Source organism: Sphaeramia orbicularis, chromosome 6 (assembly GCF_902148855.1).
Source record: "Sphaeramia orbicularis chromosome 6, fSphaOr1.1, whole genome shotgun sequence".
NCBI lineage: Eukaryota > Metazoa > Chordata > Actinopteri > Kurtiformes > Apogonidae > Sphaeramia > Sphaeramia orbicularis.
The window spans coordinates 29,395,699-29,420,199 of NC_043962.1; the positions used below are offsets into that span (position 1 = coordinate 29,395,699).

A 24,501-nucleotide genomic window follows, 5' to 3' on the forward strand; every position below is an offset into this window, starting at 1 on the left:
CTTCTCTCCCCTCTCAATAAGCACCCTTTGCCCCCTATCTCCTCTAAGCTCCATGTTCATTATGTACACTCTACATGTGGAGCACATTTCATCTCATTACACTTCAGAGACAAAGTGGACTCCTTTCTTCAGCCACTGATGAAAACATCACTTAACTGTTCTCTGCATGGTTTTACTGTATTAAATACACACTGTAATAGCTTGAAAAATACCATGTAACAGGGCCAAATTAGGGAGAATTTGCACCGACATTTTTATGCATATAAGCACAAAAGTCTTGTGCTGTGTTGCTTTAAATGTACAACCTATTATAATTAAGAGACGAGGCTACCAGGGAAGGCTTTTACACTTATCTCTCAAACAGTGTTCTGTGTAATATTCATCATAATGTTTCAGACAGGCTTTTTAATTATGAAGGCCCATAAATAATGTTTTAGAAAAAAAACATGTTTGCTCTGTCTGAAAATTTTAGAGCATAATCTGCAGCACAAGCATATCTGAAAAAAGGGCAAAGCACAGTTTGTCTTCACAGGTTTGTCAAACAATGGCTAGTCTCTCCATGAAAAAATGTGGCTCCCCTTCTCGCCTGTTAGAGCAAGCGAGCTGTAAATATCTTTTTACAAATCACCAGAGGTGAAAGCAACAACAGGAGGTCGTACCGAGTGATTTCCTCTTTGAGAGCAGCAGGTTCAGGCGGGTAGAACTTGACTCTCAGACACATGGTGAATGGAGGTTGAGCTGGAGGCAACAAACGTAAAACATTTAAGAAACAGACGGGAATCCTATAAAGGTCAAGAATGGGCTAAAACAATAAACAACATAGCGTGAGACACTGAAATCTAACTATAAATACTCTCACCCCTCTTTATTCTTGTACTTATTTAGTATAGATTGTAGTTGCATTCACGGCATTGATTATTGGAAATGTAGTGATTCACATTCTATTACTCACTACTACTTTTATTAGACATGTTGTTAAGGATGTTTTACAGTATGCTGACTTTTTTCTGGAGATAAATGAGCCTTGCCTTTGAACATTTGACTCAGTTCCAAATTTCTACAGGAGATGTAAAGTAAAATAGCTGTAATAGATGACAAAAGACCTGGGAGCCAATAATGAGAAAAGAAAACAAGTTGTAACCAGCCAGTATTTGGCATTTTCATTAGATAAATGACTGCTGTGGCCAATCAATCATCAGTGCAACTTTAACTAATAAACTTATTTACTAAATCAGCCCATGATACATTATCCTTCATCAGCATCAATACAGACTTGACGATGCAGATAAACGAGGTAAGTGTGTTCACCTTCCATAAATATCGTACCTAGAAAGGTAAAGTACTTACATTTCATCTGTTTAGCGATTGATTTTGTGAACTCCAACCAGTGCTGCATTAGAGAGAAAAACAGATGTATGCAAATAATTACATCTCACAAAAAAAAAATCTTCTCTGAGTAATCCACACATCAATTCATTCAGCTGACACTTGCAATGTCAGCTGCCATAATGTTCAGCTGTTACTACTGACGCTTTTCTGGGGAAATCTGTTCCTGTCACACACTGCATTGTAACACCAGCTCTTGATGTTCTCCCCTCGATGATTTATGGTACTCAAAAAGCCAAATACGTCAAACTGCAATGAATATAAAGAATAAGGTTTTTTTTTTTTGTGAAATCATCAAAGATTTCTGGAGAGCTGTGGAAGTCTCCTGAGAGGCTGTTAGTGCAGTAAAGCTGATTAAACAACAGGTTCTGACTATTGTGAGCATCTGCTGGTGGTGACAGTAACAAAAAGTGCTGTATCTACGTGCAGCTTCAGACTCTTCATTCTCTCTGGAAACATACTCGTTCTCCATCTTTACACCAGGTTGTCTTCTCTCCAACCCACAGCAACAACCACCAAAATAGTCCAGGGTGACAGCATAGGAAGTGCAACATCAGCAGGGCTTGGATCTACAACGCTATGTGTGAACATGTGAATACTTCATGAATCAAGCAGCGCGGCTACATGCCTGATGGAACAACCGTCAACTTGAAAGGCATGAATAAGGAAACTTGAGGTACACAACTTTTCACTCTGGACCACAGTCTCATACTTTGATTTAAAGAAATTCAATCTATTTTTAAAGTATAGCCAAGCAAGCAAGTCATTTTCATATGGACCCAAGCACTGCATGTGTGTAGGGAGTCTTTCAAAGCTCAAATTGAACCAGTTTCACTTTATTATGGATTAACTGAATATAATCAGGGTTTTTCTGCTCAAAATAATGCAGAGGTGGTACCATCCAGACCTTTAACTGGTTCACGCATGTTTCAAGCAACACTATAGTGTATAGATTTTAGTGTAAAACAGTATGACAAATGGATCTGCTGTTTATTCTAGAAACATATACTTCTTCATGTACAAAAAAGGAAATATACAGTTGTGGAAAAAAATTATTACACCATCAAACGTTATAGTACTAACTCCTGTGTGTATCATGTGACTAAAACAGACAGAAAAAAACATGGAATGTCTAAAACCACTGTTTTTGTCAGTACAATGCCATAGCTATTGATGTAAGAACTGAAGTGATTTTGGTTATTATCAAGAAAACATGGAAAATGGTTAGATATCAGCTCTAAAATTAAACTCTTATGAGCTATTTTTATTGTTATCATTATATTTGTCCACACAAATGTACCTTTAGTTGTATCAGGCACTAAAATGAACAAGAAATTGAAGAAAACAAGGGTGGTCTAATGATTTTTTCTGCGACTGTACACTATATGGAAAAAGATATCGGGACACATCATCCCATACCTGTTGATTTGAAATATTACCAGAATTAGATGTTCATGTCACTTATTGCTAATAATTATCACAATAAATGTCAAATCATAATTTTTCCACTTGAGTGGGAGTTGAATAGACCTGATGAATACTTAAAGTTATTATTTATAGTCAGAATGTGACAAATATTTAAGAAATCTAGAGGTAGGACATTTGAAACAACTATGATGAGAAAAAAAACAAATAATGGAGTAGAATTAAGTAAATACAAACAAGTATTTTGTAAGGATAGATGACAATATGAGCAAAATGAATCACAAAAACTGAATAGAAATGTTTATTGTGATGATATTAGCAATTAAACACTTGAATTTATCGTGCCCCTATACTTTTATCCAATTCATGTATGTCATACCCATGTTTTCAGAATTACTTTTTTTTTTTTTTTTTATCTCCACCCAATAGTTTGGACAGACAGCAACATTTGTTGGAGGTCTTGAGGAAAATATCTGATCAGTTGGGGAACCTTGTAAACCCTTTGGCACTCTACTAGAAAGTATAAAAGCCTCTTTTCAGCATTCATAAAGTAACATTTCTATTTAGTAATTAATTTATTATTATTATTATTATTTTATTTTTATTTTTTTTTATTGTAGCTGCCCATCTGTGTTTTATGGTATCAGTAGATACAAATGACAGAAATTCACTAAGTTTAGAGCTAATTCAAACATAATACATAATACCCCTCAGCCAGAATGGTCAGACAGACAGACAGACAGACAGATGGACGGACAGATAGGCAACAAAACAATTACAATACCCCTTTGGCCAGTCAGCCGAGGGGTAAAAACAGTGTTTGACATGAAGAAACCAATCAAGATCTGGGAGGTGGTTGTCTTTGCAGGAATAGCACACTTGTTTACCCTGTTACTGGCTGTCATTTTTACCAAAAATATCAAATGAGAAGGTTGATACTTTGGGCTGGAGAGAAAAATTGATTAGCTTTATGTAAAAACTTGCAAAATCTTTAATCAGTCAGCTGGGCTCTAGCTGATGATCCTACTTATATGCGCATTGTGTCTTATTTGTTTATTCGTACACAAGCAAAAATGTACAAGCTTTTAATGGGATTTATGTGATGCAATTAATTCTTCCAGTCTTTATGCCAAACTAGATTAACTCAAATTCCAAATGCAATTCATATGAGAGCAGTGTGGATCTTAACAAGCAGATCTCTTCAAATGATCTGTTTCTTTAAATAAGCAGTAATGGCACCAAATGGTTTGACAAGTTAACACATACAGACACAGTTCTAAAGTTGTTTTCAACACCTAACATGAAAATTACGGAAACAGTAAATACAGTAAAAGTATAAGGATCCTTGATATGTTTACAAACACTTACCCGCTGCTTGTCTGGATCCACATATCTGATTCCAAAATAGTCTTTCTCCAGCAAGTTGAGGTGATGGCAGATGAGGTCAAACAGATACTGTCCCTTTGCATCTCGCTGTAATAGAGGAGGAGAAAAGCAGTTTTTCAGCAAGCGCTCTAGGACAACAAACACCAAACATGTGAATATCAGGCCAAGAACAGATTCAACAAAGAACTTTCCTGAGCTTCACTCTGAGATAATATTCCAGCAAGCAGAATGTGTTTCTGATTTTTTAAACCCTGCCAGAGATATCTAGGATTCATCCAATATTAATACACAGCCAGAGCCATCTGAAGTGTCTGGAATAAACCCCGTCCACAGCTAAAAGAAGAGCTTAAAGAGAGAATGGATTAAATATGCTGAGATCTCACTGGGGTTTTGCTAATGCTCTGTATTCTGAAACTCACACGGAACCTACCCTTAGAGAATCCCTGTATTTCACCGCACAGAAAGGTGTCCCACACTGCATCCAATACAAATCTGATACCTGTTTACAGCACAGTAGTCTGCTTAACACGACTGAACAGCCTCCAAGTGCCCACCCAGGTTCAAACCAGAAAATTTGGCTCAGCCTTGAACAGATTATTTTGGTGTGCGCGGCTCCAACAAGACCATGTAATACTGTTTGAGATGTCCCACAGCGTTCACTGTTTGGAAATGTCTCACTGAGGGTGACAGGATAGAAGCAAATTAAATGCTGCTCTTCAAAATAATTTGCTGCTATCCCACTGGAAGAGCTTTGCACATTTATGAGGGGTGCAGATATAATTTGTTAAGGATTGATTACAACTTGGCACCTCGCCGTAGCAAGTCAGGTGGAGTAATAAGAAAACATACACTGCAGATGTGTCACACGTTGCTAATCAGTGTCAACTCCTGTGGAATATGCTAAACAATGATCAGAGTAAATTAATTAAACGTCCTTCATTCTTTCTGCTATTATGCAGCTGAACATACATTACCCATTTTAAATGATTTTTAGAGTATTCATAATATATATTGTTCATTCACTGATTTATATATTGTTGTATTTGTTGTTTTTATTGCTTTTATTTACTATACTTATTTATCGGCTCTGTCCCATGCATTTTTTAAAAGTGTTTTCTGATATTTTAACTTTATCTGTTAGTGAATTATCTGTTGGACGGAATGGTAAAAGGAATATATCGACATACGCATTTGGAGAGGATACATACTGTACACCGTGAGAAGCTGATGGTCAGTATTTTATTCCATGCTTTCATGAAAATATGGTCATATAAATAGGTAGGTATGATCAGTAATAGGGGTGGGAAGCACAGTATGATACTATCATGATACACTGCCCACAATAATGATGGTATCCCGATACTGCAATCCTGTGATATTCAAGACACTGCAAGACAATTGACGACGTTACATCACAATGTTTGTGTAACTGAAGGAGAAAACATACCCCTGAAACAGCAAAAAGCAGGAATGACGTATTTATTCACTCCTTTGTGGTATGATTTTCACAGAACAGGATAACTGACATGAAACAAAACAAGTGCAGTGACTACTGCAAGAATAAGCAATAAGATATGTCAACATTTTGTTGCAACCCTTAATTGAGATGCATCTACTGGTCCTCCAATGAAAAGAAGACATTATGCTCCCAAATGACACATTCTGGATCTTTCTTGCCCTGAAATTTTTTAGGGGGGGCTGTTTTAATGGTTCATTAAGCAGACATCTCCACCAGTCGCATCAATCACAAACATTTGCATAATTTTCAGCCTACCGTGCAGTGTGTCTTAGCTCTGAAGGACTTTATCGAGTCTTTCAGCTAATTTTTTTCTGATTTCACTTTACTGTCATTAGCATCATTTCAGACACAGCAGGCAGAAGGTTTAATCTAAACCTCTGTTAAATCCACTGTGGATCATACCTGCTTGGCATACACGGCCAATGGTAAACAGTGTTTGTATTACTCAGACAAGTGTGAACTGAATCTCAGCTCCAGTCATGTTCAAGTCTTTGTCGACATTTGCTGTTGGCACCGGGGTCTCCACCCTTGTAATGACTCTTGAGGAAGATAGCTAAGGTCAAGGTTTAGCAGCCACAGTCTGGCGTTGCGCCCCTCCTTCCTCCAGCGCTCACTGCTCTTTTGGCCTGTGATGGCAGTGGAAGTGTCACTGGCAGCTCTCTACTCCATGTCATTACTCAGGCTGCAGATAACAGGCACTTCATTAGGACAATGGGCTGTCGATGTCGAACTTGTCGTTTAACCACCTCCCTCTGACCAAACGCCAATAGGAGTTCCACTGGATGTAAATGACCTTTGTGTAAAGAAAAACAGGGGCTTCATGGATGCTCACTACACTACTGTCACTTCAACATTGTCTCCTTGACGTAACATTATTAACCACCTTGAAGAGGTTGAAAACTTAGATTTAACAATGAGACAATGATTCTTGTGGGATTTAGTTCCCATATTCTAATTTAGTGAGCAGCAAGGACAAAAAGGACAGAAATGTAATAGGAAAACTGGATCTAAATCAAAATAATAGTTCTGAAAGATGAGAAAAGCTATGCAGAGATACAATGCAGACTTGGGTGGTAAATCTTTGTAACAACATCTACTCTCACATTACAGCAATTTTTTTTTTGCAATAGGATACAAAGAAGACTACAAATTTTTAAATGATTATACATTCATTTGTATTGCGTGATTTCTCCTGTGTTTGTCACTGGGGTTATAAGAGGGCAGCAGGAGCCAAGAAAAGCCCAGAACAATTAAAAAGCAGATATGCATAAAAGGGAACACACTGAGTTAGAAAGGACATCTGCTCTTTTGTTGCAAGATAACAGCAAGTTTGTTAGTATTCTGAGGCACTCCCACGAACCGCCCCCTCTTTAAGTCTTTCTTACTTCCCCGTGCCCCTCTCACCACCTCCCCCCCAACCACCCTCACTACCGCCCCATTTCTACTTCACACCGTGAGCACAGCTGCCTTATTCCCCCCCTGCTCTCTCCAATTACAAAATCGAGGTGATTGCATCAGAGAAAAGATGCTCTGAATTTTCTAATTAATACTAATAAACCACTTCCTCGCCTTGATCGGCATCTCAATAAAGCACTGCAGGAGCCCCAACAGATTTTCACTGCTCTGGTCTGGTCTTGAAAGAGTCTGAAAACAGCCTCATAACCAGGTGTGACCCTATTTGCAACATCCAATTCTGCAGAGCTGTATTCACCGAATAAATAGTCGCGACCCTTTTGTCACCTCCTTTGGAAAAAAAACCTTAGAATAAACAGTGAAAAGAGTTTGCAATGATGTGTAAGAATGCAATAAAAATCCTCTAACACAGATGGATTTGTTTTCAAGAAAATTACCTGTGGCCAAATCTCCCCGTTATACAGAAAGTATTGGAGGAATAAATCTTAAACTACACAGCTGCAAAGCGTCTCTGCAGGGAAAATTTCAAAAGGTTCAGTTATTTGGAGAACAAATGTGTACAATAATAAAACCAAAAAAAGCTTAAGCCTACAAATCTGCTGAAAGTGCAGGATTAATCAAGAATGCAACATTTATCTGCACAATTTAGGAGCTTATACACTGACACTGCATATATTTTAAATACAAGCTGATTATTAAAAAATAAGCAAAAACAATACCCAGAGTGCCTAATATCAAATAAAATCTGCAGAATAACTAAAAATAAAGAGTGGCTGACACTGGATCCGTCCATGAATTAATTGTGTAGCAGCATTTTATGAGGTATAACAGATATGGCAAGATATAGAATATACTTGTATTTCTCAAAGGTTTTTTCATTTTAAACAAGCTGATCAAAATCTACAAAAATCAATACGCATCTGAAAACAACACAGTGCTTCCCTTACTTCCTAAAGAGCCCCAAGTGTACAATGGGCACTTTCCTTTCGGATTAATCATTAAAACGGTCTCCATGTCAACGCAGGAGCACAGACCATTAATAAAAGATTGTATCACTTTATAGTGAGAGGAGTGGAAACATGATGCCATTGACTGTGCAGGCGTGTTTATGTCTGTGTGTGAGCAGTGACAGGATGGAGGTGCCTGAAGATCTGAGGTGATTTATTTGGTTTCATAAGCAGATTACTTTCTTGTGTCCCGGGAGGATGAGCGATTCCACTGGTTAATACATCAGACCGATTCTTTCTCCTGACCGAGCTGCATCGAGTTCAAGTCATGACCCCGCCGCTTCGGTTGGAACTGGGTGCACGAAAAGGCAACCGACAACCACTCAAAGCTAATATGGAGATCTCTTAATGGAGCATTGAAAGATCAGTGCTTCTTCTTTTATGCCATAAAAGGAAACTGAGATTGTTAGTGTTAATATGCTTTAAGGTACTACATAAAAATACTAAGTTAATGCACACAGAAAAGAAAGGCAAAACAAGTTTATATGACTTTAACTTTTTTAAGCACTACAGCCATACATCTGTCTTTGAGTACATTAAATGATGTTAATGTCTTGTCTAAATCTTATTAAAAACTCCACATACTTCCTCTCCCATTGCCGCTCAGTAATTATCACACTTATTAGCTGAAGAGGACAAAAGCAGATGAGATCACGATACAGTTTCAGAGGGGAAACAACTTCATTAACAGCATAAGTCTCAATGGAATCTATAAATGCATGCAAATAAAAATGCAGGATTCATCTGAGTTATAGTTTTTTGATATGGTTTTTACTGTACCCACTGGTAGATATACTTAAAATATGCCGAACAAAGTGGCTTATCTCCCCAAGGTGTGCAACCAATTTGATCAGCATGTGGTCAGACATTTGCTGTCATTATAATGGCTCAATGGCAGTGCTCGGAAAGGGGCTATTAACTTATATGCAGCCCCAGGCAGATGAGCAAAGACAGTGGATGCAATGAGTAGTGACAGGATATCTCACAAGTCAATACCATGCTTCACTTAGATTGTTTTAAATCATCAATCATTGAAACTGGACATTAGAGGGACAGAATGACTCTGATAAAGTCGTCACAATGTCAGGACTGATGCCATTATGAATAATACATATAGTAGATAGAAAAACTAAACAGTGCACATATAACTAAACTGACAGTGGGCATTTGCACAAGCTGAAGGATTCATAACAGTAACAATTATAGGCAAGTACAGAGAATACGTGTATATAATAATATGGTATTTGTATTAATGTATTAGTATTTAATTTACATAAGGATTGAATTCAAGTGTAACAGAATACATAGGTACAGTATAATGTGATGCATTTGTAATGAGTCCATATAGAAACAGTTATCTTAACAGTGTCTTTAGCGGAAAGTGGGCCATCAAAACACAAATGAATGAGCATTTGCTGCAGAAACGTGAGGGAGAGAGAGAATATATAAAGGAGCAGAGCTATGGAAACACTGTGGATAATTGCTTGTGAAACTTCTGAATAGCAAATAGTGTGAATGGATGAAATGCGAACTGGTCTTTATGATTAAACTAGGAATTCATGAGATGAATATTTCATTGAAAGACCACCAGCGCTAAAAATGTATTCATCATTGAAACATTTAGTTCACAAGTCAAACCAGTGGGGAAATGTTTACAAAGCATGGTGAACTTTAACAGTTACAACAATTTACAGATTAAAAAAACTAAATACACATCATTAAACAAGTGTTAGTTTTATAACTAACTAGAAGCACTCGGAGAGCGCAGACCTCCGCCAAGGCTGATTAGTGGCCCCCCCTGTGGGCCCCCCCCACGCCAAGGAGGTTATGTTTTTGCCAGGGTTTGTTTGTTTGTTTGTCTGTCTGTTTGTCTGTCCGTTAGTGTGCAACATAACTCAAAAAGTTATGGACAGATTTTGATGAAATTTTCAGGGTTTGTTGGAAATGGGCCCCCCCCTGGGCCCCCCCACCCCTGATCACTACCAAAATTTAATCATTTCTTCCTTATCCCATTTCTAACAAACCCTGAAAATTTCATCAAAATCTGTCCATAACTTTTTGAGTTATGTTGCACACTAACGGACAGACAAACAGACAGACAAACAAACAAACAAACCCTGGCAAAAACATAACCTCCTTGGCGGAGGTAATTAATCTAGTATCAACCCTGCTTCATAAGACTTAATAAAGGTTAGCGGCTTGTTCATTAGGAAAGAAACATTTTTAGCATATGGGTGCTTCTATGAAACTGGTCTATAATACAGGACATGGGGGCTAAAAATTCAAACACAATGTAGACTAATGTTATGAAGCAAGTTTGGAAGCACTTTGGGTCTATTTTAAAAAGAAATATTTACTGAGATAAAAGAGAAACTATTTTTCAGATAAAACACATTTTTATATTATTTTTATACAAGAACTCGCATGTAACATGGTGAAAAAGACATGAAAATTATGTGCTACTATTTTTTCAAATATCTTTCTATTCTCTCACAGGTACATTTTAGGAATCGAACCAGATATGCAAAGGTAGAGTGTTTCACTAAAATGTTGTTGCAAAATCACTAGCGATTAAATTGTGTTTAAATGGGCAGGTTCCGCATGTAACGCCAGTGGACACGATCGGTTACGCACAAAACCTAGAATGAGACTGAGATTCATGAAAAACCTGCATGTCTGGATTAGAAAACCACTAGGATTGTCAAATTTAACACAGTGTCTTTATTTATAGTGGTATATAAAATCATTTCAAGCGTTGTTTTCAAGATAAAATGCACTGACACCTAGGTAGCTTTTTCTGTCCCAATTTTGGTCCTATTTTTAGCCCCAATATTTTATTAAAAATTCATTAATTTTGGGATGGCTCAAAGCAAGAGTACGATTTTTTTTTTTTTTTTTTGCATTTTTCTGAGCTCATCATTAGGTATATCCTGGGGGGAAATATGTATAAATTTCTCTTTTATTATTGGTTCTAAAAAAGTGGCAAAGTGCCAGGTACCAAAATAAACCAAGTTTAATAGAAACATCCATATTTGCATCTTGAATTTTGTTTGAAGAACTAAAGCACGGTTATTGTGGCACAATGCATGGCTTTTAAAACCTTTTTTTTTAAGCTTTAACAAAGAAATGTTGCATTTTAGTGTCCCTAAAAAGACAGATAGTAACAGGAAAGACTTCAATATTCAATTAAATATACTTAACAAAGGCTTGCAAATTATATGAGAAAGAAATGCCCTTTTGCACAATTAGTCACCATTCTTCAGTGCACTGTTCTACCCTTCATAAATAACTACTTCAGAAGACTGTGAGTAAAAGGCCTTTAAGATAAAAACAGGGCGTAACTTCCTTACAGCACCTGAAAAGGGCTTTTGGTTCTGTTAGACAGAGAGATTTATGCAACAATAATCTAAACAATTTGATTCCGTCCTGTAGAAATGAGGGAATGAATTAGTTTCTCATTTCTGAGTCATTAGTCCTTAAGCTCAGCAGTGCTGGATTTTATTGCCAGTGTGGATCTGACAGCTTCTATGTCAAATTTCTCAGTGGAATATACAGCAGTGGATTGTGGATACAGCAATGGCAAATCCACAGATCATCATGCAGAACAGTTTTTTTTTTTACTCTAACCAGTGCTGTTATTGAACAATATTTAAAGGAGTCCCTGACTGGGGTTTGCTTTTCGTTGTTGACCTAATTATTGCCATGATCCTCAAGTTAACGTATATTTTTTTCTGTGAAACTAGTATTATTCTACTTCTGCACAACAGTTCGGTTTTCTACTAAAAAGTGTGACAAATACCCCAACACAGAAAGAACAGCACAATTGGTGTCATGCTTGGGATTAGCATATAAACAATGCTTCATTTTTTTGGCATTTGCACAGTTCTGGTGGTGATAAGCCAGTTCAGTCTCCCCCCGTGTAGTAAAAGGCTGTTAAGCGATGACTCAGAGTCGCTAATTCAGACTACATCAGCCCCTCAGACCTGACATTTATTCTCATGCTCCGTTAACCTCTACATGAATAAGAACCAGGCACTCTTACAGAACTCAATATAATCATAACTACATCTAGGTTTAGCCCACAGGCAGGACATTGTACCAGACATGAACATTTGAGATACTGGCAGAGACCCATTCACACATTCACTAATATGTGTAGTTTGTCAGCGCAATAGCCATAAGCAGTCTTCTCATGGATTTCTTGGCAAAGGCAGCTGTTAGTACATGAAAGCCTTTAGTAGTTTTTGTAAAGTTACTTAGTGTCCATTTTATAATTGACATTTAAGACCATCACACCCTAACAGAGACTATTCTCAAGTGGGCTCATTGCAAGAAGTTAGTGTTAAAAGCGACACAACACGGTCTACTAATTGGTCTCAGGCTATAACTTCTACAGTGTCGCAGCCCTGGATTTTTTTTCCTTAAACAATGAAGCGAGTAGTTCTCTGAGCTCATCCTCTTTGCCTAAGCTAAAACCCTGCCAGTAAAAGGCAGTGGCTCTTTCTCGTCAGTTCATCATTTGTAAAATATGCATCGACACCCAAGGGGAGAAACTGTTGCAGTACCACGACACCTTCTGTTTGGCATGATAATCAGTGATACGCTGATGATAGTATAAAAGGGCTAACACTTCTCCTTTTTATATCTCCCACGTTCCCTCTTGACTCCTGAACAGTCATGAACTTTCTTTACCCTCTCGTGTCTGACCATTTTATCTACATGTCGATTGACACTTTCAATTCTCCTCCTGTTTGTCATGTTTAAGAGGTCGCTTGCTAGATTGTCCTTTTCTGTACTTCTCAAAGAAATCTGTTAACACAAACAAAGCAGCCAGTTTAAGCATTGTGTCTTCTCCGCTAAATTGCTGCCGTCAGATCTTCAAGAATGCACAAGACAGAGGGCACAAGGAAAAGGCTTTCAGTGAAAAATGAGATTTGCTCAGACAACGCTATCTTTCTCACTGTCAAACTGTAATTTCCCTTCTGAATTCTGGTCCTTTTTTATTATTACTGAAAAGGGATCATACTGAAGTGGAGCCTGTCCTATTTTTGTCATGTGAACTGATTGAATATGAAGTCGCAAGAGAAAACATCATTTGGGAATCACCCTTTTGCAGTCCTACCTGTACATGTGGCATCATCATAAGAATCAAAAGACATGTCAAATACTACATAAGAAGAGGAAAACAATATTATTCTTAGCACTTAGCCTTAAAATATAGAACAGTCACCTTGTATTTGGTCTGTCTTCAGATACCTGTGAAGAAAAGTTTTGCACTTCAGAATCAGTTGGGTTGCTGGAAACAAAAAGCCCCCAGGGTTCCATCTATGTAGATTTTCATCCCAGAGATTGCCCCCTCTTCTGTCATACTGAGTTAGGATAATGTGAAGCTACCTTGTCCAAAACAGACAAGTCATCTCTAGAGCCTAGAAGCAGCCTTGACCAGAGAGGTGATGACAGCCACATCACATAGTCTGCAGGGTTTAATAAGTAGCTTTGGAAATGGGACTTAGGTAGCACTTGTTTATGTCTTACTTCTTGCACCTGTGGAAATGTTTGTATGGGTGAGTACTTAGGTGAGCTCTGGTGGTGTTGGTAATATATACAAAATATTTCAGTTTTTGCCATTATTATTAAGATTATTCCTAATATAAATGTTTACATGGCTAATGAAAGCGAACATTAAACTAAAATCAGTGTTAACAAGCAGCCATGCATACCCAAATTTCAAGTACACTATTCCAAATCTACAAAATCAGCATCTTTTTCAATCCTACAACCACCTTCTCAAAAATGTTGGTGATTGATTTTTGCACATTTCCAAAAACCTCATTATTCAAGTCTTTCATAATGTTTAAAAGTAGGTGTGCTTCTTGTTCTGACCAGAAATGTAAGGTTTTCTCTTGCCCAGTCTTGCAAACTATTGACCTGCTGGTTTGTGTACATTGAATGAATGTTTAAACAATACTTCTAAAATCCAAAGCTATCAGCCTGAAAATACTATACAGTTAGAATAGAGCTGCAATGATTACTTGAGTAATTAGTTCACTGAAAACTTTCAAATTAATTATCAACAATTTTTACAATCAATTAATTGATTCAAGCTGTTTTCTATGAAATAAGGCAAAAGTTTCTGATTTCAGCACATTAATTGTGAATGTTTTCTGGCTTCTTTACCGCCCTATGAAAGTAAAGAGTATGTTTGGGTTGTGGATCAAACATCACATTGGACTTTATGTAAACACTGATCAACAATTTTCTCCCTTTTTTCCCTTTTTTTAACCAAACAACTAAGGACCTATGTGTACAGTAGTGTTTGTAAAACAATAATTTCATAAATAATATATTATAATAATGTTATATATTATATTATTAAATATTATATACTATAATAAATAAATTAATTACCTACAAGTATCATTAGAGTGTTTGAAATACCTCTGACGTTGATATATCAAAATATTGGATGGCAGATAATTATACTGAATTCATTCACAGCCAAAGAACAATACATAAGTGTGAATGTATGTGACCACTAGAGGAAGTACTGAGTCACACTGCCAGCCGGTTGAGGATAAGAACAGGTAACAAACAACTTTCAGAGTCAAGGAAAGTGAGAAAGTGATAAAAATAGAAACATTATTATTATTTTCTCCAGTGGACAAAACTCTAAAGTAAAAGAATAAAATTCGATACTAAAATCTCAATGTTTCTTCTTCACTGGTTAGTTTGATTGTGAGGGTTATGGAGGTATAAAGTTACTGTTATGTTATTATTTTTCCTAAGTTTGCCGTTTGTTGATCCACAGCATTAGTTCATTGGTGGTTTTTGTCATTGTGCGTGTGTTCAGGTACACGACTTCACCCGGCTGTTGATTGTTTGGAGTATGAATAAGCTACTACTTATTACTCCTCTAGTCAAGAAAATTCTCAACAGATCAACAAAATGATTCTTAGTTGTAATCATTTGTAAATAAGGCCTACATCAGAATATCTAGATGAAATATGCTGTTTATCCCTTTCAAAAATGGAATCTCCTCATATTTGAAATAATAATGGAATATTATTGTGCATGCAAACTCATTCAGTGTTCATACCATTCGCTTGCAGAGGAATGGTCTGAACCAGCCAAAAGCTTGATGGAGACCCTCAGACAATTCTGTTTCCTTGTTGTCCTCGGTGTCTCATGTATAGCAGCTCACGGATACAATGACAGCAGTCTGTGGTCAGACTACGGTCATAGGCTTTTTCCCTTTTGCATAATTAAGAGCTTTGAACACCTCTGACTAATTTAACACCTCAGCAAAGGCCATGAGGGATCATGTGGTGAAACTTAAACTGTTTTTTGTGTCAGTTAATGCGTGACTTTCTAATGTAACAGACAGGTCGTCTAACTTTTGCATCTTGGGAAATATACGCAGGCAGGTATTGATACTGTAGCGCTGTAAAGCATATTGACAGAGGGCTAAAGTAGCCTAAAAATGGTATTGTTATTCTGAGACTGTGACATTGTGAATTGCCCGTTTCCTCAAACCCAAAGCACAAAGGGGCAATGTCAATAAACGGCACCTTTGCCAGCAGTAAAACACAGATAAAACTGCCACTCTCAAGTGAAAGCAACTCTTCAAAGTAAGGAGGAAGAGGCAAAGACAGCGGGATCCTTTTTAGTGAAATCAAGCTCATCTAAAGAGAGTGGGTGGAAGCTTGATTTTTCTGGCTGAACAAGTCACTTCCAGATGGGATAATGTTTACTCAACAGGCTTGTTTTTCTGTGCAGCTTTGCACTATGGACCCACTGAGGCAGTCGCTCTCAGTCAACCAAAAATATCCTCATACTAATTAAGCATTTAATATCATGTAACACACACACAAAAACATCTGAATATGCAGTTAAAGATGCTGCATAGTATCAAATGTGAAACTTAATTCTGCATCAGTCTGGTAAAACTTGCATATTAGGTCACATTTGCCTCCAAAACATTTATCATAAATCCTGCCCACTGATACATACCTTAAAATCTTTAAAAAATTTGCAAGCATGAAGACACTTCCCTTCAGCAAATTAATGCAACAAAGGCTTGAGAGTTAAAGTACATTGTGAAGAAGGGGAAGCACAAAGAAGAAAACAAGATGAAGAGGGTGAAAATGTGTTTTTTCAGTCAAGGGGAGCTTATTCTTTTCAATGTCACACAAAATATGAATTAGCATTTCTTTGGAAACTGTATTACAATGCTCGGTCCCACTGATGCCTGAATTTGTGTGCCTTTAATGCTTATAATGACATCCCTCATGTTCTGTAGCTGTGTGAAACCTTGGCATGCTAGAGGCACTCCATGTACTGTAAATGGGAGGGTGTTTAGCTCTCCACTTCTGCTACAAAGCTGATATGTGGGCCTCTGAATATGTGTATGTGCTGTATATGAGTGGCAGCAGCAGACACACAGAATGATTGACTGATAGAGATGCTGTGCTCTCTTTCTCACAGTTAGCACCCTGAGGCACAGTTAAACATCTTATCCTGAGCTGAGGGGCCGTCTATGGTGCCACTTCACCCTTTCCATTGTCTCCTGAGCCCAGGGAAAGATCACTTTCCAGTGGTGAATCCAGCCATAAAAATATGGAAAGCTGTTTGGCCCTGGAGACTTGCTGCCTGTGCACAAAGGCGTGAAGACCCTCCACTGACTCTGCGTGTCTACACTCTAATGGAGGCCCGAGGGAAAAGCAATCTTCTTAATAAATGATACAGAGAAAGAAGGTTTTCACAGAATTCAGCAAAAATAAACCTGGCCATAAGAGGGTCATGGCACATCCTGCTCCTGAAGCCTTGTGCTTTTCAGTGATGGATATATAATGTGGAATGAAACAACTCAGGATATTATATTGCAAGACACTGTTAAAACACACTGTAAATTTTGACAATTCAGTTAATGTAGCATTGCAATCTCTATTGTCACACAATGCATAAATACACTGATGCCCATAAAGTTGGAATAAAATATTTGTATGTCTTCTCATGAAATGATTGTGACAATGTGATTTATTCTTAATAAAGTGTAACAGGGACTCAGTGTGTAATCATTGCACCAGGTCAAAGGTGATTATTGATGTGTATGAATAGGAATAAAAAGAGGAATGTGTCTGAAAATAAAATTATTCCAGCTTTATGAGCAACAGATTAGGTTCTAAATATAATTGTGTTACAAATTACACTCTTAAAAGGAAATCTATTGCCATTTTGGGCATTTTGCTTTGATTCATGTAGATGCAGGTGGGAAATTAACATAAATGCAGCAGAAATAAACAGTGGTGAGTGAATATAACACTGAACACAGTAAAAATGAAAAGGAATTGTTTGCATAAAAGGTCTAAAAAAAAAGGAGAAGAAGAAAAAGAAGATGAGTGACAAAAAATAAAAAAACAAATAAAAATAATTCAAATGTAGTCAAAGTTACTGTGATATAAAATTAAATACCACGATTAACCTCCTGAGACCCAGGAAACGTCAGCAAAGTACAAGCTTTTTTAAATAAGTGCCTATATTGGAAACATCATGATGCAACAGTTTTCTCAGATGCAGTTTTTAAACTTTTTATGGAATGTCCTTTGTGGTGGACAGTTTTCTTTTTTTATTCTTTTTTTTTTTTTGTATAAAGTTGTGAAACTCATGTCCACAAATGTGGACAGAAAACCCATAGGTGGGTCTTAGGAGGTTAAATAAAAAAGCTGTCCATATCTATCATGTATTTTTAATTTGTTCATCTTTTGTTTGTATGAAAAAAATGTATGAAAAATGTTTGGATGAATAATTGTCTGTATTATATTTTTATAACACTACAGTGCACTAGTAATGAACAGTCCTAGAGTGCAGATGATTTGCAGTACGACGTCTAAATTATGGTAAAATTTACAGCGTTGCACCGAAATGACTTAACCTTCAGAAGTTAAATGCTCTAATTAAAGCAAACTAATGCCAGGCGTCACTATAAAGAGGAAAATTAGAAAATTATCTTATTGGTCACACACAATTGGATCACTTACTGGGAAACAAAAGGCCATTTCAATGCTACTGAGCTCTCCAGCGTCCTATAAAACCGGGCTGTCTTTGAAGAACTGCCAGAGGACACAGGGGTGACTCCTTATCCTCTAAATGTTAGGACCACTAGGCCTTCCCACTGTGAAGACTGGTAGCATATGTGTTAAATAATTTACCACTATTTAGCATCTTAAACAAGTGGATTTCAGTGTAGGCAGATGTCTTTAAAAGGGCAAAATAAATATGTAACCTCTGTTAAATTTGGAGGTTGAGGGCACCGCAGCTCGGCACTTTTTTCTGAACACAATTGCAAGATCTTTTTTTTTTTTTTTTTAATTGTGTTATTTTCCTTGATTATTTAGCTTGATAGGCATGAAGAGTTTATGTGTGAAGGCGAAGGCGGCTGCTGTCTGCGGTCCACTGTGCTGTACTTGGCAAGCGAACAGTGAGCCAGGACAAGCTAAAAGTGCAAGTGAGACGTTGGCTGGAGATTTGGAGTGACAGCTTATTTGAGAGATTTACTGTGGTGTCACTTATGAAGTTTCAAGGAAGAGTCTCCCTGTTGCCTCATCCTTGACACTGCAGAACCTAAAATGGAAACATTAGATTATGCCAATCCAACTTTTAACGAGGACAGAAGTAAATAACGGGGTGATCTAAAGAACAAAATGAGAATCAAACTGATTCAATGAGAAACCTGTTCTATCTCTTCTCAAAAAACCCTCTAAATCACAGATGTCAAACATGCGGCCCGGGGGCCAAATCCGGCCCACCAAAGGGTCCAGTCCGGCCCTTGGGATGAATTTGTGAAATGCAAAAATTACACTGAAGATATTCATCATTTTAGTTCAGGTTCCACATACAGACCAATTTAATCTCAAGTGGGTCGGCTCAGTCAAATACTATCATAAAAACCCATAAATACTCACAACTCCAAATTTTTCTCTCCGTAAATATAAAAATTTTCACGTCATTTTACTGTATTTACACTAAAACAAACTAACATTTCACAAAAACATGAATAACCTCAACAAATATAAACATTTTAAAATGTCTGACGTGTAATTTTAACAATATTCTGCCTGTTATTAAATGTTTTGTGTATTTGTTGATCCACTGTGATCTGTAAATTGTAATTTACATGTTTAAATGATAAACTGAGACATAATATTGTTAAAACTGCACTTAGTTTTCTTAAGACATTTCAGTTTGTTCATGTTATTCACATTGTTTTAAAGGATAATTGGTAGATATAAACATTTTCATCACATAATTTTACTTTTTTTTTGCTCTAAAACACAGGTGTCAAACATGCGGCCCGGGGGCCAAATCTGGCCCACCAAAGGTTCCATTCCGGCCCGCGGGATGAAAGTGCAAAAATGAACCTGAACAGTCCAGGTTGTCCAAATCATTTTGGTTCAGGTTCCACATACAGACCAGTGCGATCTACAATAAAAATAACAACACAATAACCCATAAATAATGACAACGACAAATTTTCTTTGTGAAAAATTATGAGGAAAAAATTGAAGCGAAAAAAAAAATAACATTACACTGTGAAAATATTTACATTTACAAAACTATTCTTTCACAATAAACAAATAAATACATAAATAAAAACAAAGATGAACAACCTGAAATGTGCAATTTTAACAATATTCTGCCTGTTACTAAATGTTTTGTGCCTTTATGGATCCACTGTGATCTGTAGTTGTGTTAATAATAAGAGATGGAATATTGAAGAAATTGTTCCAATTTTAGTTCCAAACTCCAAAATTTTAACAATATTTTCCTGTTTCCAAATGTTTATGTAACATTGTGTGTAGTGTATGTATAAATAATAAGTCGAGGCATAATATTGTTAAAATTGCACTAATTTTTTGAATGAAATTTCTCTTTTTTTAGGTTATTCACATCTTTTTTGTAAATTTTAATATTTTCATAATTTAATTAGGTTTTTTTTGTACCAAAACAAAAAGAAAAACTTGGATTTGTCATTATTTATAGGTTATTAAGTCATTGTTTTACTGGTCTGGCCCACTTGAGATCAAATTGGGCTAAATATGGCCCCTGAACCAAAATGAGTTTGACACCCCTGCTCTAAAACATAGAAGAAAGTTTGAAGTTGACATTATTTATATATTATTATGTTATTATTTCACTGGTCCAGCCCACTTCAGATCAAATTTGGCTTAATGTGGCCCCTGAACTAAAGTGAGTTTGACACCCCTGATCTAAATGAATGACTGATGATGTGTTTGAAGGTCTAACGTTGAACTAAAGCATGTACAGTGTGTTCCCGTTTAATTGTAAAAGACATCCAAAAGAAAATGTAATAATATTCTCTTCGCTTCGGTTTACCGTTTAAGCAAGGACACTTTGAAATGCATTTTCAAAGAATATAAGTAGAAAGGGCTTAATAGGTTATAAGGAATCTAAGCATCAATGAGGAAAATAGCTGATGATCTGTGACCGAATCAAATATGTCAACATTGTCAGTGATTTGGAAGGTTGTTCTTGAGTAGATTAGTTACTTTGTCAGAAACATAATAAGTGATGTAAGAAAGTAAAGACATTTGATTACTTATAAATTACTTTTCTACATAATATATATTTCAGATGAGGTGATAAAGTTGAAAAGCACCATAAGACATACTTTAAAACCAGACAGTGTAAACCTCACAGTGGTAACCTGTACTGAGTAATATCAAAGTTCTTCAGTATATCTTCCACATAGCTTTGACTGGCCACTGAGAAGAGATGCAAAGAGAACTAATCAAAAACAATGTTAAAGTTTGTGCCAGCTTTGCCTAATAAATGGAGCACATTCTGTTTTGAGGTAGCAGCACCTCCTTGGAAACCATCCGAGCCAACATATCAACATCTTTACTGACCCACATTGTCCAGAAATATATGAATAGGTGGCATTCCTGCACAATGAAAAGAAAAAAAAAACAAAAAAAAAAACAGACTGAAATATTCTACTAAACGGCTTTCAATAACAACCCATTGCTATGGGTTGTTATAGACCAGGGGTGTCAAACTCATTCTAGTTCAGGATTATTTCACTGGGCTAGACGAGTGAAATAATAACAGTGAAAAAAGTAAAATTACAAAATGAAAATGTTTACATCTACAAAGTTTTCTTAAAAATGTGAATAACGTGGGTGCAGGTGTAGTGCTCTTGTTCTGACATCACATATATTGGATACTGTATATGCTTTTTTAATATTGTCATCATTATTCTAATTTCAATAAAGTTTAAAAAAAAAGGTGAATAACATGAACAACCTGAAATGTCTTAAGAAAAATAACTGCAATTTTAAAAGTATTCTGTCTCAGTTTATCATTTACATGTATGCATTACAGACCACAGAGGAGCTATAAATACACAAAACATTTAGTAACAGAAAGAAAATTGGTCAAATTATACTTACTTCTCTTAATACATGTCAAGTTGTTCACATTTGTTTAGGTTATTCGTATTTTTTGTGAAAGATAGAGAAATATTAGAGGTAGACCAATATATTGGCCGGCCGATATATCAAGCCAATATATAGATTTTTTTTTCAATATCGGCCATCTGCCTTAATTTTTTTTTGAAAGCTGATATTTAATCAGTAGTAAAAATGTTACAAGATATTTGATCAGGCACCTGTGTGGGCAGCACTTGAAGTTCAGTAAATGTTAAAAGAGTATTATGTGTACGTGTATTAAAAATTTCATTCATATTGCTGCATAAAAATCTTGATTATCTGAGTATTTCAATTGTATTTTATGGTCAATGTGCTTTAAAAAAAAAAAAAAAAAAAAACTGGCCTTAAATATTGGCTTCAAAAAATTGGCTGCAGATATCGGCTATGGGCTGACCACATTTTTTTAAAAATCGGCCTTGGCCTTGGCCTCACTCATTGATTTACCTCTGTGAAATATATAGAGATAAATTTTCCCTTGTCATTATTTAAAGGTTATTATGACAGTATTTTACTGGTCTGACTCACTTTAGCTCATATTGTCTGAATGTGGAACCTGAACTATAATGATCATCCTTGATTGTTAACATGTCATTTTTGCATTTCACAAATTCATCCCACAGGCCGTAATGGACCTTTTGGCGGGCCGGTTTTGGCCCATGGGCCACATGTTTGACACCTGTGGTATTGACAGTTCAATCAGTAGAATTTAATGGACTGTTTCATTTAGCAGAAGCATTACAATTATTTTCAAATAAAATATATCAGTATTTTATGTCAAATTGCTTTTTCTAGACATGTAATAAGGCATAATGTACAGTGATCAGGCCAGTTAAGCCCCTCCTCCTCCTGCATCCTCTCCCATGGATGTTTCTACAACTCCTCCATCACTTTGTAAACACAAAAATTTTAATTGGTAACTAATGTCATTGCATGCATTTTCTTGCAACTATGACTATGAACTGTATTTATTTTCAGTTGTACACTTGCACTAATTGGCTGATGAATGAAACTATCATCTTATCTCCTGTCATGTACTACAATGCTAATCAAAGCCTTAACCTGATCAAAAGATGATAACCGGCTGACAGAAACCTAAACATGTTATCCGCCTGGTGAGTTTGTATGATATTAAGAGCCAACTCTTGTCTTGCTCACTTTAAACAACACAACAGAGGTTTACAAATCTGAGCAGAACCTTGTGACAGTGAACGCCTCTGCAACTAACCTTGTCTGAGGTTAACCGCGAGGAAAATGAAGACGAGCGTAGCTTAATTGGTTTGCATGCTTAATTAAAAGCTGGTATTTTGAGAGCAATCTGATGGTACGGCTAATATAAATTAAGCCTCTTAGGATGAATCTCCAGAAGTGGAGCAAAAAATAGAACTTTCAAAGGCAGCTGTGAGAACTCTTTTCCACTTTCGCTCCCATTTCAAGACCAGCTTAGCTTGTTCTCCTCAGGGGAGATATAATGCTGATTGTCTTATGGCCCCACAGGGACTAAAGGTTAAAAACCTCCCGTGCAAACTTGTCGGATCCAGTATCATCATGCTGTAAAATGAGGCAGCAATGCGTGTTTTAGCGTTCAAGCAGTTTTCCTGAGTATGACAAATTAATGATGCTGAGCGGTTAAAGAGTAAAGAGGATGTTAAAAATACTGACACGCTGTAACACTGGTTATTACTGGTGCCATTTAGTTTTTAGCAGACAGCCATATCAAACGCAATTTGTCATCTGACCTCTGAAGTGTGGCCTTTTCCAAAGCCATCACTGACAATCTGAGTGAATTCCTCCACCCTAAACACCCCAACACAAATGCACACCCGCAGGGACAAATACGGCCTTTTCTCTCTCGGTTATTCATGCTGTCTGGAACTACTGTCTCCCATAAGCTGATCAGACAGCAGACAGACAGGTTGGGAACTGAACTGAAAACCTACAACATTTTATGTACCTCTGTAGCTCCTGCCTCCTTTTCTTTTTGCTGTTTGGAATGAAAACAGGGACACTACTGTATGCCGTTGCACAGGGCTTAGCATAATTTTCAGTGTAAGCGCTAGGTGTTAAAAATATTTGAACTTTTATCAAAACAGAGCTGTGCTTCCAACACATATTCAACAGTCTCATAGCAACAGCAAGTATCCACGAGCAGCACTTCTTACAAGCCTTACTCCTCAATGCATGCCCTTTGAATGAAGGTAGGCGACTTCAGTTCTTGCAGAACATACACATTGTAAAGATAGCACCCAGTCTTCTTAAGAAACAGAGGCTCAAATTCATCTTCAGCTGTCTCCCACACAGCTTACATAAGGTATTGATTTGAGTGTGCCAGACTTCAAATGGAAAACAGAGTGAGGAAGACACAACTCTAAATAGGTTAGCAAATAAAATATTAAAATTTTATCAAAGAAAATCTGTTTGACGCAAAACTATTGCACTCAGCGTCACTGTAAACAGACAGAAACCTGACTGAGGAAGTGCACTGAAAGAGAATCATTTTTGCACGAACCCCACATGTCTTAATAAAATTTAAAAACTTCAAAATGCTAATAGGTGGAATCATAGAGACATTATAAAGAAAAGATTCCTCATAATTCACAAGAAAATAGGGAAAAATACATGCTCTCCTACAGTACTGTAAAACCACAATGGAAACACTTGACTGCCAGTGTGACCAAAAATAGAGCGCTCCTTGTATTCCCCTTAAAAGTCCTCATTTCCTTCTGCTGCGATATGTTGTAGTCACAGGCCAAGACAGACAGCTGAATGAACAAAATCTGCTTAAACAAAAAATGCTAAATTTTGCTGTGCTCATCCTGTGTTTTGAGGTTCCCAGATCTACAGATGATAAGTGATAGTG

The 24,501-nt window shown here is 36.7% G+C and overlaps 1 protein-coding gene across 4 annotated transcripts in view; it reads right to left on the reverse strand.

Moving 5' to 3' along the window:
* The window catches only part of frmd5a (FERM domain containing 5a), a 71,898-nt gene that overhangs the window by 15,754 nt on the left and 31,643 nt on the right, over positions 1–24,501 (reverse strand). For all 4 annotated transcript variants that reach the window (XM_030136829.1, XM_030136830.1, XM_030136831.1 and 1 more), the window contains exons 2-4: positions 4,180–4,284; positions 1,348–1,390; positions 660–738 (exon numbers count right to left, since the gene is read on the reverse strand). In XM_030136829.1, coding sequence (XP_029992689.1) covers positions 660–738; positions 1,348–1,390; positions 4,180–4,284 — 227 coding nt within the window. The remainder of the gene's footprint in view (positions 1–659; positions 739–1,347; positions 1,391–4,179; positions 4,285–24,501) is intronic.